General features: G+C 45.4%; 2 protein-coding genes across 3 annotated transcripts in view; one reads left to right on the forward strand and one right to left on the reverse strand.

The window, feature by feature from the left end:
- Window positions 1–8,061: 8,061 nt before the first annotated feature.
- kcnk13b (potassium channel, subfamily K, member 13b) lies at window positions 8,062–12,534 on the forward strand. Its single transcript, XM_056582031.1, has 4 exons — window positions 8,062–8,410; window positions 10,540–10,757; window positions 10,818–11,402; window positions 12,379–12,534. Exons 1-4 carry the CDS (start codon window positions 8,062–8,064, stop codon window positions 12,532–12,534), a joined length of 1,308 nt encoding a protein of 435 aa, XP_056438006.1.
- The window catches only part of brms1lb (BRMS1 like transcriptional repressor b), a 60,359-nt gene continuing 54,097 nt past the window's right edge, over window positions 8,945–15,206 (reverse strand). The window contains exons 11-12 of one of the 2 annotated variants that reach the window (XM_056582034.1): window positions 14,895–14,946; window positions 8,945–9,227 (exon numbers count right to left, since the gene is read on the reverse strand). In XM_056582034.1, coding sequence (XP_056438009.1) covers window positions 9,218–9,227; window positions 14,895–14,946 — 62 coding nt within the window. In that variant the 3' untranslated portion in view covers window positions 8,945–9,217. Of the gene's footprint in view, window positions 9,228–14,561; window positions 14,947–15,206 lie in introns of those variants that run through there. The other variant, XM_056582033.1, reaches the window with a different exon arrangement.

Here is a 15,206-nt window from a genome sequence, read left to right on the forward strand (position 1 = left end):
CGTCCGGGAAGAGAACCGCCTCTGATCGAACGCTGTGCTGCTGGCGTATGCCACCTGCTTCCATCAGTAGGACGGGGGGGGGGGCGCATAACAACTTGCGTGTATAATGGCCGCACCGGCGCCGCCATCACGACCACGCTACACAGAGCTGCCCAGCTGACGGTCGCCGTGGTTGTTGGCAGGTACACATCCGCTCCGCTGAGGCGATTGCTTGTTTTTTTTGTGTTTTGCTTTCACAAGTCAATTAAAAAGCGCAGATGTTTTCAAAACGCAGACTTCCTCTTAATCTCTCGCCTCAGCTCCTCTGGGGGAGGGGGATTGGGAGATGTGATTATGAGTCCATCTAACATTGATGATGTCAGTCTGTTGGGCATTTGAGATGAGTGCTCCCCCTTCTAACTAATGGTTAGCCCTTTTATGAGCTACACATAGTTTCCTAGGGGACAATTATCCCAAAACGTCATGTCATGTTGTCGTGTACCATATTTTGAAAGGTAGGCCTATAGAGCTACTTCAATGCCCATAGGGTGTCTATTTCATTTTCTATTATGTTTTCCTGGAAGGTTTTTATCTAACCTTAATAGAACACCTTCAGAGACCTGCTAGGTGACTTCATCAGACTCTCACCGAGGGTGTGGGGGGGGGGGGGGTGTTGTTACATGGCTATGGACAACACACAAGGGATCACACCCTCACTCACCCCTCAAATCGTTCATCTCTGCCCGCCAGTCAACATGGCTGACAAATGCTCCGATCACAAACATTAAAAGCCCCCCCCCCCCCCCACCCCCACCTCCACACACACAGTAAGAAGCAGCCATGCCAACCAAGCAGGTCCACGATAACATCACAGGGAGCCCAGCATATGTTTTAGTTGTTTAGGGCGTGACGTGAAGTTTTCTCCTATCTCGTTCCTGTTCCCTACGAGGTTATCCATCGGTCACAATACAAGGTCCTCCCCTTCAACGGGTCCTGCCGGATCCTATTGTGTCATCACTCGTCGAGGTAAACGTGTGACACCCTTCCCGTGGTTCTCGAGGCCTCAACCCTCCACATCGCGTTGACCTTTGAGGGCGTGCAAGGCGTCCCTGTCGATCACCCTCATCGGGTCGGGGGAGGGGGCACCATTGATTGTGGTAGCAGCATTCGTGTGTTTTCTCCACGCGCTGCGCTCCGACGTACACGTACGACAGATATCCAGTTGTGTTGGCCTTCTGTGTTTTACCAAAATGTGTGTTTACCCGCTCGGCGCCGCATGCTCTTCGGTTGTTATAATGACCGTTTAGGCTCAGAGCATGTGCTGGTTTCGGTTTGAAACAAAGAGCTCGCAGCGGGGTTACCGTGGCGATGATGTGACTCATAGCAACAGAACTAGTGCAATACTAATATCCCCGCTGGTTAAAAGGATGCGAAGAACTTCTTATTAATTCGCTTTTACATTATACCCTGCGCAGCATAAATCGGCTAGCCCAATGGTAAATGTATTTTGAAGGCATCTAACATCACACCAGACTGCTATTGATACATTAGGCTGATATGACTCTGTTTATGTAACCAGAGCAGAAAAAAAGCAGTTGATGACTCCACATTCGTGAGACAATTTGTCAAAATAACGAGATCATGTATGTCTTTGATGAAAACCCATGTATTTTTGTCTCGTAGGCCTACAAGTAGAGTATATGATTGTATAAGTAGACAATTTTGGGAGTGTGTATGGATGATGGATGATCTGATTGGGGCTTGGTGAGGCTGCACACCTCTTGCACATTGAGTAATCAGTGTGCACAGTTTAAACCAGCCATCTCCACACTCAGGAAGGGTTCTCCAGGATGGCAACATGAAACACCAGGCCATGTCATTTTTGCAATACCACTACAGACTCCACTCCATGCAACTTTATTTTAAGCTGCAAATCAAACTTCCTCCCTAATAATGAGAGCCAGAGCTGTCTATCTTTTATACGTTGTTGTGGAATATTTAAATGTGTTTCACAAGAACAAAAGCTCTGTTTGAACGCCACTCAAACAAAAAGACTTGAGTGTGAAAAGAGTGTGTGATGCACAGGCAGTTAGCTTTTAAACGGATGACGGACAAGTCCCAGCTGATATTGACTTTCTGGCAAGGTTGCGCTTGTAGCTACAGCGTACAACACTCTAGGCCTGATTATTGTTTACATTTGCTATAGCCCAGTTTCTTGTTTCCATGGTTACCCAGCCGCTTAATGAGCAGAGCATCTCGAGCTCAGCATTTTCACGCGTCCAGAGGGAAAGTTCCCACTGGCAGAAGCGCAATCTATTCGATAATAGGCCTCATAAGACGGGTCAGGGGAAAGATTGAGAAAAACGTTCTTTTGCATTGTGTCTTCAAAGTAGTGCTCCCTTCTATATATATATATATATATATATATATATAGTAGGGAGCACTACTTTGAAGAGAGCACTACTTAGTAGTGTTCCCTTCAATATATACTAGAGTATTCGTGCTCAACCTCTAGTTGTAATTAAACCCATAGCAATGTTGTGGAAACCCCAGTCGATAATGTACCAAATTTCTGAGCGCATAATATAATAACATTTTGCCTGTAATGTTACAACGTATAACATTTCAATATTTTTTAACCATTCAGCGAACAAAAGGCAACAGGCTGATTATCATTTAGGGCAATGTTTTTCAACCTTTTTTGTGCCACGGCACACTTCAGAAAAGGAAAATATCCCACGGCACAACAACATTTTTTAAATTTATAAAAAATAAATAATAATAATACAGTAGCCTTTACATTTATTGTTCAAAGACTTAAAACTCACTCATTGTGTAATCTGGGCCTGTTGAGATGCACACAAACGTGGTATCCTGGCAGAAATTGATGAGAGGCACACGCGTAGTTCCGCATCAATTGATCGCAGACGTTCTCTGATTTTAGTCTTTATTGCAGTTAGGCTCGAAAAGCCAAGCTCGCAGAGGTATGTTGTGGAGAAAGGGAGCAATGTTGAGATAGCCTTGTTTGCCACGATTGGGTATTCTTTGGCAGCAGTCAACCAACAACTATCCAGCTGTATGGCTGCCTGGAGCAGTTTTAATGTGCAATCTTCTTTCAGTTCAATTAGTTGTTCTTGCTCCTGCAAAGTCAAATTCGTGTCTTTATCAACCACAGACCTATATGGGTCCCTGACCCAGTCAAATTAGTTGGTGTTGGCTGAGGGAAATAAAAGGATATTTTCTCTTCAAGTGTTTTCAGGTGTTTTTTGATCAATTCGCAAGGCTGAAGTGTTGACCTGTTCTTGCCATTTTTGGGCGAGGGGGAACATTTCGAGAGTGTCACCCCTTTCAAAATGCTGTCACCAGAGGGAGATCCTTGCACAGAATCTGTTTATTTTGTCCGTGCTTGAAAGAAGGTTTTCATCTCGACCTTGCATTCGAGAGTTCATCTCGAGTTCATCTCGAGTTCATTCAGATATGCAAACGTATCTGCCATGTATGCAAGCCGCGCACACTACTATCACTTGCACGCAGCTTTGCGTCATTGAACCTCTTCTCTTCAGTCCAAAATATTTTTAATTCCTCCCTAAATTCGTATACGCAGGCCAGAACTTTCCCCCGGGACAACCACCGGACCTCCGTATGGGGCAATAAGGCCTTATGCTCCGCTCCCATCTCCTCACACAAAATTGCAAACAGTCGGCTTTTCATGGGTCTAGTTTTAATGTAGTTAAAACAACGTTATCCAACCCACTGGCCACGTTGGCAAAGTGCCTCGCATTGTAAAAAGCAATGCGTGACTACAAGGGGTTAGGGTTATTCTCTCGAACTCTGCTCACGAAGCCTTTGATGCGCCCGACCATGGCTGCAGCTCCATGAGTGCACACACTTACAATACTCAACCACTGAAGTCCTCCTTGTTCAAGGTACTCTGATGTGACCCGAAAGATTTCCTCTCCTGTGGTATTATCGGGCATTGCATAAATGCCATCAATCACTTCATCTGTTATTTATTGTTTGCATATCTGTCAATTAATTGCGCTGCCTACCGCCACCAACAGGCATATGAGAGTATTTACGTTGCATACCACCAACAGCGTCCCCACGCACATTCGGCTCAGACTGGCTTACACGGGGCAGACCAATATATATATTTTTTAACCAATGAAGTGAATTCGCATTATTTTTTACGGCACACCTGTCCATCTCTCACGGCACAGCAGTGTGCCGCGGCACAGTGGTTGAAAAACACTGATTTAGGGGGCCACGCAATGACATGCAGAAGCGTCACCAACATGCCCACTGAAGTGGTGTGAGAAATACCGACTTTCTATTCCTCATTCACATATAAGGTAATTTACATTTCCTACGGAGAAAATACTACCTCAGGGGTAGTATTATTCAGGAGATTTTCAGGTTACAAATATCAGGATATGTTGTTCACACATACGGCCCATCAGGAGAATATCAGGACTTTCACGTGTGTCTGAAAGCAGCTAGTGTGTGAGCATATGATTACATTATAAAATTAGTCAATTTATGGTAACAGGGGTAATTGTTCAATGGAAGGTGTAGCATACAATGGATGCGAATCAATTATTAAATAGCTTTTACTGTTATTCAGGGCTGAAAAGTGCATTGGCATTTTAAATGCAAGGCAACTACTATTGGTTAGTTGAAAATAATAATCATCATTGAGATTAAACATCTCTTCCAGTGTCCTGGCCAAGACAGGCAGCAGTAGCCTACAGTCACACATAGCATACACACAAAACATAAGAAAAATAAAACAACTAAAAAAGTCTGCAGGAGGGAAGGGGGATATATTAATATCGCAAGACATTTCGGGAGGCTCAAGGAGGAAAAAGTAATATTAAGTTTGAGCAACAAAGTGTAAAAACATTTCGTGAGGCTCAAGGAGGAAAAGTAACATTCAAATTTGAGCAACAAAGTGTATTCTTGTGGTGGACTCTATAGACATAATTCACCATACTGTGTTATTGACATGTTTTCGTTGTGTTATAGGGACACTGTCTCTTAAGATCAAGTGACTTGTGTGTTGATATGCCGGTCGGCGCAATGTTTGAATTTAACGTTTTTTATATGACAAATGAACAACCTGCCGTTGCTTGCCGAGGTGAATAATTGTATCTTCCCTTCTTTCATCGCAATTTCTACAGTCTATAAGCAGAACGTCTTACCTGGGAGAGTTTGTTGGCAGCGGAGCCATTATGTTTAAAAACATAACGTCTTACCTGGGTGAGATTGTCGCTGCGGTGTGTGTGTGTGTGTTCTTACCTGGGCGCGTGTGTCGATGGTGCAGCCGTTTTGTTTAAAAACATAACGTTTAAGCTGCTTTCACACTGCCGCTCGGCAACTCACCGCCTCCATTAATTTCAATGAGGGAAGGGCGGCAGAGGGGAGGCGGTTACAAAAGCGGCTGTAGACCAGGACACGGTTTCCGCCCACGTGAACGCGCACAGATTTTGCCCTACTGCTCATTTTTCCCTGCGTTGAAACTTTCGGCGGCAGCAGCAGCAGCCGCTTTTGAAAACGCCTGGCCCTTCACACCACCGCGCTGAACCCTCCGGCAGCGAGGCGGTGATAAGGGCGGTTGCCGCGCGGTGGTGTGAAAGCACCATTACCTGGGCGAGTGTTGCTGTGGTGTGTGCACGTGCGTGTGTGTCATTAGCTGCGCGTGTGTCGAGTTATTAAAGAAAAATGTGATTTGTGACCTTGTCATTAGGATCCAACAATGAGCATTGGGAAAGTGTGTCGTTGAAGGTGATTGCTTGTCAGTTATTGAGTCAGTTACTGGTCTGTTCCTGTTGTTTTGCTGCACTTCCAAAATGTGTTCGGTTAACCGCAAATTTTGTTGAATTCGTAAATGCCACCGTGACATTCACATCACTCACCTTCCATGTAGTGTTATGAATTAATTGAAGAAAACATTCAATTAAAATAACCGTGGATGGGATCCAATCATTCGTAGGCTACTGAGGAAGACGAATACGCACACATGATCAGGGTTCCAGGTCAGGACATGTTTTAAGAAAAAGGCACCAGCCTCACAGCATCCATCGCCATGGTAACGGCACAGTGAGTAGTCCGGGTTTGGTGGGCTATGTGACACCAAAAATTCTGCCTTAGCCTGAATTCTGACATTCTTAACATATCCGGTTAACATCCAGCTTCTTGAAACGTGCTTCATGAACATGTTTAATGTTTCATTATATCAGGGCCCTGCATTGATATCATCAATTCATGCACCCTTCCTCACGAGCTCGGCGCATGACCAAACACAGTTGCGTTTAATTATCAAAGAACCTACACAAACTAACACCTTGTTAGTGTCATCGTCCAGTTCCTGTAGATTTGCAGCACTTGCAGAATTTGTTTCTATAAGTTCAATGGCCAATTTGGTTGAATTCATAATAGACACTGAAACATACACATCACTTACTTTCCCTGTAGTGTTTTACAATTATTATATCAGGAAAAATAACCAGGACTGGGCCCCATTATCCGTTGGCTTTTGGATAAGACAAACGTGCATACGTCACTTCATTAATATCAAATGTACAATGCATTACCACTCCCGCAGTAGCTAGGCGCATGAGCAAACACGGTTCTAGTTAATTTGCAATCAAAAATCATACATATATTGGAAATGTAAATACAGTCACACAATAGGCTACAGAGAAAATAACAAAGAGCCTTCAAAATTCACACACAGTTGCTGTTACCCACACTGTTTACATTTTACTTTATAATAATTGGAACGATCATAATTATTCACAACTCGATAATCATTTTATTTAATGTATGTTTTGACTGCAGATCCAACCTGCAAATCAAAGTTGAATAAATAAATAGGTTGTTGGTTGTGTTTTATGGTTCTGATAAGTATTCTAAGATGATATTTAGATCTACTTAACTCATTTTATGTGCTGTGTTTAGGTTTTTGGTTATGCGACATAAAGCAATCAACGGAAATTGTCAATGCAAAAATGTGTCGTGATGTAGGTCAATACCGATATGGAACATATTGTTATAAGCATCGTGGAACTGCGCGTGGTGCTGAAAAAGAGAGCCGTGCGTTTAAACGTCACCATTCTTTAAAATTCCAAAGTGTCCCTAAAAATAGCTCTCTTGTTGTCTCATGGATTTTTGAATAATGTATTTGGAGCCCTCTTTCCGCGGTGACATTTGCTCAAGTCCTCCCTATGGTGGGCGCAGACGCAGCCTTCAATTCCTCAAGCCCCCCGTGGAAAGGTCAACTAATATCGATCCAGCTCGGAAGGCAAAATCGGCCCTCCCAAGTTAGCGCCTCCTTAAACCATGCTGAGAATAATCAGGCGTTTTCCAATGTGCGTATCTAGCCTATGATGCTACTTTAACACGGAGGCGTGACCAAGTATTGAGTCAATTATGACTTAAACGTGCCTTCAAGGGAGATAAGTACGAGATGAGAATGAGAAAACAAATTTAAATACTAATCAAATGTGTTTTAAGTGACAGCAGCGCCTCCAAATTCATTACACGAAAGCTATCGCGTGCGTAAAACGTGCGCTCCTCTGGAGACTCGGTCGGAGAGAGGGATGGGAGGAGGAGGACCGTCACGGACCACACGAGTCTGCGGTGCCACAGGTGGCAGCTGCACGCGAGCGATCGACACATCGCCGCAAACAGTTCAGACCAACTTTGGGGAACCGATGAGTCGGTTCGAAACTTCGACGCACCCGTATGCACGGAGTGAACTACCTGTTTACGACGGGAGTTGGACTTATTGCGGCAAGGAAACCTGTTCAAACTAGTGCACATCATGGAGAGTTGGTGCTGTGATCCGTTTTGTTTTAGTTTCATCTATCAGAACAGGGGTATATTTTTCCTTTTTGGTTTGTTTGTTTCTCTTGGGTCTCTCTATTAAAACATAAATGGCGTTTGTTGGCGTTTCCCTCCAGAAGTGGTGGGCGATGGCGGACGACGTGACCGCGCGTGTTCCAACGGTGCGGCCGTCGTGCGGTGTGAGGTCTCTCATCACGGGTCTCTCACCTGCCCCCCGGTGACCGCTTCGCCCTGATGGCGTGTCGAGGCAGCGGTTGCTGCTGCGGCGGCGGCGGCGTGGGTCCGCTGAACGAGGACAACGCACGGTTCCTGCTGCTGGCCCTCTTTATCATCGTGTATCTGCTGTGCGGCGCGGCGGTCTTCTCCGCGCTCGAGCAACCCATGGAGCGCGAGGCAAAGGCGCGGTGGACGCAGAGGTTCGAGCACTTTAGCCTGAAGCACAACCTCAGCAGGAAGGACCTCAGGAACTTCCTGAGGAGCTACGAGGAGGCGAACGTGGCAGGGATCCGCGTGGACACCATCCGGCCGCGGTGGGACTTCTCCGGGGCGTTCTACTTCGTCGGTACTGTGGTGTCCACCATAGGTGAGAGATAATGGTGAATATGCGATTCAAGAATATTTTTTGCAAAAACAGACAAAACGTAAATAAAGTCTTCACGGGGACTCGTACGTTTCACTTTTTCAAAAGTAGGGGCTATATGATGCTTATCAATTTGTCAAGTTGTAGCAAAAATAAAGAGATTTGGTTCATTCATACACTTTGTTTATCATTTTATTTTATATTTACATTTGTGCCGTTTTTTTTAAGGATGGGTTCGTTGGAGGCAAAAAGAAAAAATACAATTCATGAAGTTCCAAAATGGATCAAATTGGTAGGGCTTTTCTTCAACCGAAAATACGAATAGAAAGCAATCAGTTCCATGATTGTAGTGGAACCAGAGGTAAAAGCCATCTCAATGAGGGACTTTCTTAAGAGCCAATTAGTGCCCCCGTCGCAACAGCACTCTCGTAGAACTCGGTTGCATTGTGATAATGAGCGACGGCTTTAGTTTTTTTTTTTTTATTACCAAAGAAATCACGTCTTATCTGCTCCTCGGTATCCCAGCAACAAGTCGAAAAAGAGGCAGTTATGTCACAGGACCTTTCCACGGTCAATATTCAACTCTTCATATCACACACATCCGTTTATATCCTAACTCGTTTGGGTCTATCCGTAAACACAAGGGCCCTCAATCGAGACAAATGAGGAAAGGGGTAGAGTTAAGACAGATAAGGAAAGAGAATGAGAGAGATAGATACATATTTAATTTGAAGCCAATCAGCGTGAAATCTTAGGGTAAAAAGGCGGATATTTAGGCTGTGTTTGGTACGACTTCGATTTGGGTTGCCATCACATTCCGCTGCAAGTAGACATTAATCAAATATGTCAATAATATTCCTTCCACCAACATACAGCAAAGCCAATTTTCTCCTGGTACAGGCTCTGGAATCTTTAAAACAACGTATGTTTCCTAAAGGATTATATGAGAGAAGATAGAATCACAATCGTTAACTCTGATTTACATTTGAATTTGCCAGAATTTGCCGCTTGTCTTAACTGATTGCATTGCATAATGTTCAAAAGAAACAAAGAAAATAAGAAACGAAATTGGATTGTTTGTATCAAAATCTGCTCAGATTGTGTCTTGCTGATGTTTATTTATGTCAGTGTGACTGTGAGTGAACAAGGGTGTTTTGTTCAATTATGCAAGATTAGGTTTGATAAGTGGTTTGCACCCAAGGACACGTGTAACCTTGGTGTGTGTGTGTGCGTGTGCATGTAACCACAAGTGTAAGTTTATGCGCATAGATGTGTATGTGTGTTAGTAACCATATTTCTTAAGGATGAAAATAGAATGGAGCACAACTCAGGTACAGACACACAGCTGGAGCTTAGGACATTTCCATCCCCTCCAGCCACCAGTAATAACCCTCTACCAAACCACCCTGCCACTTTGTTTCAATTGATTATGACTGTAGAGACTATGACTGACAGACGGGAGGCAGGAAGAGAGAGAGAGAGAGAGAGAGAGAGAGAGAGAGAGAGAGAGAGAGAGAGAGAGAGAGAGAGAGAGAGAGAGAGAGAGAGAGAGAGAGAGAGGGAATCATGTGAAATAAATTGACAGGGTTGACAACAAAGAGAGGCAGACGAGAGATGGACAGACACATATTCTACCATCACCTTCAAGGTTAGAGATGCCTTATGGCAGGGAAAGAACAAGAAGACGCATCCTCATTCCTCCTTAGCCTGCTGTGTGCGATGGGCAGCCCTTCAGCCACACCACGGCAACGACTCAATGGTCTGAAGAACGAGAATCTGCCAGCCTGCTACGATTTGTGTTAGTGAATCATTCATGGTATGAATCAATCCTACAATAACACTCCTTAGAGTCAAAGGGCTGGTGTTGAATGCGCTTTGGGCCGAGGCCACACACATCGTTTTACCCTTAAATGCCTGTTACATTAGTTGGCAGGGAACCACGCTACATTGAGTGAACCTTGCGGCTACAAATCAGTAGAGTATCATGACCCCATGACCTAAAGCTCATCAGTCAGCAATCTCCCGAGAACCCATGCGTTCCCCAACCCCCCAAGTGTTTGAGGAAGGTTTAGGAAACAACTGTGTCAAATGAAACTATGAAAGACGAGGTTGTGTGTGTGTGTGCGCTACAGGCTTTGGGATGACCACGCCGGCCACCATCGGCGGGAAAGTCTTCCTCATGTTCTACGGCCTCATCGGCTGCGCCGCCACCATCCTCTTCTTCAACCTCTTCCTGGAGCGCGTCATCACGGTCATCGCCTTCGTCCTCAAGACCTGCCACAAGCGGCGCCAGCACAAGGCCGTGCTCCCGCACGCCGCCCACCACCGCGGCTCCGAGGGCAGCGCCGGCGTCGGCGTCGGAGGAGGAGGGGGCGGGGGTGTTGAGAGAGATGCGGGCGGGAGAGGTGAGGGTCTGGCTGGCTGGAAGCCCTCCGTCTACTGCGTGATGCTGATCCTGGGCGTGGCCGCCGTCGTGGTGTCGTGCTGCGCGTCCCTGATGTACTCGGCCGCCGAGGGCTGGGCCTACCTGGACTCGCTGTACTTCTGCTTCGTGGCCTTCAGCACCATCGGCTTCGGGGACATGGTGAGCAGCCAGCGGCTGGCCTACGAGGGCCACGCCACCGCCGCCTACCGGCTGGGCAACTTCCTGTTCATCCTGACGGGCGTGTGCTGCATCTACTCGCTCTTCAACGTCATCTCCATCGTCATCAAGCAAGTGCTGAACTGGCTGCTAGGCCGGATGGAGGCCGCCTGCCACTGCTGCGGCTGCCTCCCCGGCTGGGGCTGGGGGGGTGCGGGTGGCGGGGTGGGAGGTGGAGGAGGGCCCCACCGCCCCCACCGCCACCCCAGGAGGAACGTGGTGGCCCCGGGGCACCTGAGGGCCAGGAGGGAGCTCTCCATAGAGACGGACGTGGCCAACGAGAGCGAGACCGACACGGGCCGCCGCATGTCCGGCGAGATGATCTCCATGAGGGACTTCTTGGCAGCCAATAAGGTGAGAGATAGCGAACAAGGATAGAGCTGGGGTGGGGTGGGTGAGGCTTAGAGCAAGATGAGGTTGGGTGGACGGGGCTTAGGGAGTCTGGTGAGCTGTAGCCGTCACTTCAGTCCTTTCGTTTTATAATTTTGTTTTGTTGACCGTTTGCTCAGCTTGTTGACTCACAGCTGTGGAAATGACAGGGCCGAGTGTGGTGTCCAGGGTATTTATCTACCCGCTGAAAGGTACTAGGTTCAATCCCCAATGTACACATCCTCGAGTAAAAAGCCCCAAGTCCTACCTGCTCCATCATGACGACGAGTATCTGCAGCTACTGTAAGATACTTTGAATACCGGTAATAGTCATTTTCCCCTAGTTTCAACCACTCAGAATGAATGTTTGTTAGGCAAAGAACGCTACATCAATAGCCTGTTGTGTAATTCCTCCTTCCATATTAGAAGAGAAAAAGCCCTAATGGAAAGGGGGGTTACCCACTGGGCACAGCCCAGTGGGTAAAGAAATGCACTCAACGCAAGGCATCAGACCCACTGCCTCCTCCATCTCACCATTTGTGTCATTCCCACAATAGTCGAGAACACAGTTTCCATTCAAATTTACGAATGAAAGCAGACCCATGGCACAGTACACAAGGGAATACCAAGTTAAAAAAAATGAAAACGTGATTGTAGGCGTAATGATGATATTAGTCTCTCGTGGCCGTGCATAATGTATTGCTAATCATTCAGAACAACAACGGTGCTCTTCAACAGCAATTAGGACTGAACAGGGTGACGGAACACTCCATATGTTGACATCCATGTTAAACACCCTATCAACACACGTACGCATTCATATCCCACGTGAATGTAAAACAGGTCATGAGTGACGTTCTGTATAGACGTGCATCACGTACGTTTTCTCCACATGTCTCGTCTAGAAACTGACAGATTCCTCTGCGTCTCGTCTATGTTTCCCCTCTCCGTCTGCTAACAGGTGAATCTGGCCCTCATGCAGAAGCAGCTGTCGGAGATGGCCAACGGACACCCGCGGCCGTCGGGGTCCAGCTCGCGGCAGAACGGCTTCTCCGGTGGTGTCGGGGCCCTGGGCATCATGAACAACCGCCTGGCAGAGACCAGCGTGGACAGATAGAGACCCAGAGGGGGGGGGGGGGGGACGGAGCACACTTCACAGATGGGATGTACAAAAAAGGGAAAGACAAGATTGTATTGTCCCAACCAGCCGCTGACTTTGGGAGGGAGGGAGACGAGGGGAGACGAGGGGAGCTGAGGGGGCGATGGGAGTAATTGAAAAATTAGCCATTGGTGTGGACGTGGTGAATATATGAACAAATAACTACGCTTGTCCTTCCTGTGCTTGACACTGAGGAGCCTTGTGACCTGCCTCACGCTGCTCTGCTTGTAGAATCCAACATGGACGGCTCATACAGGCTCCGCGAACACGGTCTGTGAACGCCTGGATGAGCACACCTGGATCCGGAATGTTGTGTCTTTAAGGATTCTGTTTCCATGGTGATAAATATATATATATATAAATAAAATAAAAGATGCCTGCAGAAGCCCTTGCGTCTGAGCTGTACAGACTGGATGACGCCCACATTAATATTAGAAACATAATCTGAAAATTTTTATCTATGTTACTCTCTGTATCCACTAACCAATAAAACGTCTAATAAATGGCGATGTTAAGCAGTATCTTATAAACACAAATGAGGAATATTTTTCACTCAACAATATCAAGCATCGATTTAGGGTGGGGTGAATGGAACGATTAACACACAGATCGCACTCACGTGAGAGTACAGTTGTGCAGCCTAGAGAGCTCACTCAGGACTCTACTGGACAGGTGCGTGCGAGCCAAAGGGCTCCATTATCCTCCCTTCGTAAACTACCTGGAAATCAGACCGAAAGTCACACTATCTTCCCTTGTTCTGAAAAGCTAACCTAGCACCGAGAACACAGAAACACACAAAGAGAAGGACCCATTCTTGGTCTAGTTAGTGGCACAGAAGACGATATTCCAATGCAAAGCAAGACTTATTGTACGAAACACTGCACTTTGCTGTTCTGCTTCACTGTACATTAATGAGGGGTCACAGTGTTGCATATGGCTCAGTTATCAGGCTCATGTTCTCCATTTCTGGACTTTCTATTAGGGGGCCTCTTCCACCATCTCACGTTACGATAAAAGTGGTTAAATATGTTTCCCACCATCGTAAAATGGTTCCGATTCTATTAATCTAGTTGAGTCTTTAGATACATACATAATCAATAGTGAGGGCAGTACATTGATAATACTTCAAGAAATTGTCTTGTATTAATATGAATCACACTACAGCAAAGGTGATGGAAGTTGGAAGTACAGTCCTATGATTAGCAACCAGCACACTGCCCTGACAGCAGGAATAAAGAAGATGTAATATCATATGTCCTAACCTGAACAATCACATATTCAGTAAACCGTTTACCATGCATATAATAAGGCTACAATGTTGTCTGTAATTGCCTACTAATAATAGACAATGAGGGTAATTGTAATTAATTCTCCATTAAGGCATCTGTGAGTCATCGCTTCTTTCAAGCTGTCAAACCCGATCATTACTAGCAGTGTTTCCTTCCTTCATGAATCCAGTGGCACAGCCCCGCCACTCGACAACTGGCATCACTGTAATCAGCCATGCAAATTTAATTGAATAAATGCATATATAGTATCGCAAGTATTATTTCATTTACGATATTATTTAATATATAGGTATTATTTTTAATAATACAAAAATTGCCCCCTCAAATGCTATTTGCTTTATTTAAGGCACTATATTTCATAGATGCCCCCTACTGCTCAATTGTAACATTTGTAGTACTGTCAATAGAGAAATAAAGTGGAAAAATACTGCCAGCAGAATAGTACTGCTGAATAATAAATAGTGAATAGTGAAAAAACACATGATGCCGCCTACTGTGTCATTATGTGTTTTTTCACTATTCACTGGAAATGGATTAAGACTACATTTAGGAAGCATAAAGAGAAAAATAAAAACAACGAATGACTTAGTAAGTTCATGTTTGATTGTGAGACACACAGCATTAGTATCCGGAACCAACGCTGTGTGTGTGTGTGTGTGTGTGGGGGGGGGCTACAAATTGCAGCCTGAATACTGTTAATTCCCAAAAACTGTGGCTTGCGCATAAAGTCGGGTTGCATGCTGAATGTTTGTTATATGGTTGTACCATTTCTGTGGGCTTGCAACAGAGCCTGACTGGAATCATATATCCCACTAAAGCCTCGCTGCTTCCACGCACATCTGCACCGTGCAAACACACATCAACATGGTGCCCCTCACATAGACGTCAGCCACGCTGCTGGAAGGAAATCGTAGGAGAAACACTACGGAATTATTCTAACAACATTCTGGGATTTAGAGAATGATGTAACAGAACGCCATTGTTCTTCACGTTCTGTGAAATCATTCATTGTAATTAGAAATAAAATACCCTGCGAACTTGATCTCCTTGCCTTGTGTGCCATCTTCTTCACCAGTTGGGCCTGTTGAGAGAAAAACAAAGACATGCAAACATTTAAAAAAGAAGCAATAGAGCTCTTCCAAACTGCAATGCATCCGACGGAACAGCTGTACCACAATGTATGATTACCTTTGAGAACCGAAACACTGATATTTTGACAGCTCTCAAAATAAAAAGGAAGATTCTGCCAGAACGATTCACGAATGGTTTGGGCTGAAGAAATGCAAATATTTGATTTTGAGGATTATAGGGGTTGTCTGTTGTCTGGTTTTGAGCAAATAC

Source organism: Gadus chalcogrammus, chromosome 21, assembly GCF_026213295.1.
Source record: "Gadus chalcogrammus isolate NIFS_2021 chromosome 21, NIFS_Gcha_1.0, whole genome shotgun sequence".
Lineage (NCBI taxonomy): Eukaryota > Metazoa > Chordata > Actinopteri > Gadiformes > Gadidae > Gadus > Gadus chalcogrammus.

Bases quoted from the DNA above. Each gene is read 5' to 3' on its own strand.
- kcnk13b (XM_056582031.1), top strand. From the start codon at position 8,062: ATGGCGTGTCGAGGCAGCGGTTGCTGCTGCGGCGGCGGCGGCGTGGGT. The intron at 10,758-10,817 runs GTCGGCGTCGGA...GGGAGAGGTGAG, and splicing joins GCTCCGAGGGCAGCGCCGGC to GGTCTGGCTGGCTGGAAGCC. The intron at 11,403-12,378 runs GTGAGAGATAGC...GTCTGCTAACAG, and splicing joins ACTTCTTGGCAGCCAATAAG to GTGAATCTGGCCCTCATGCA.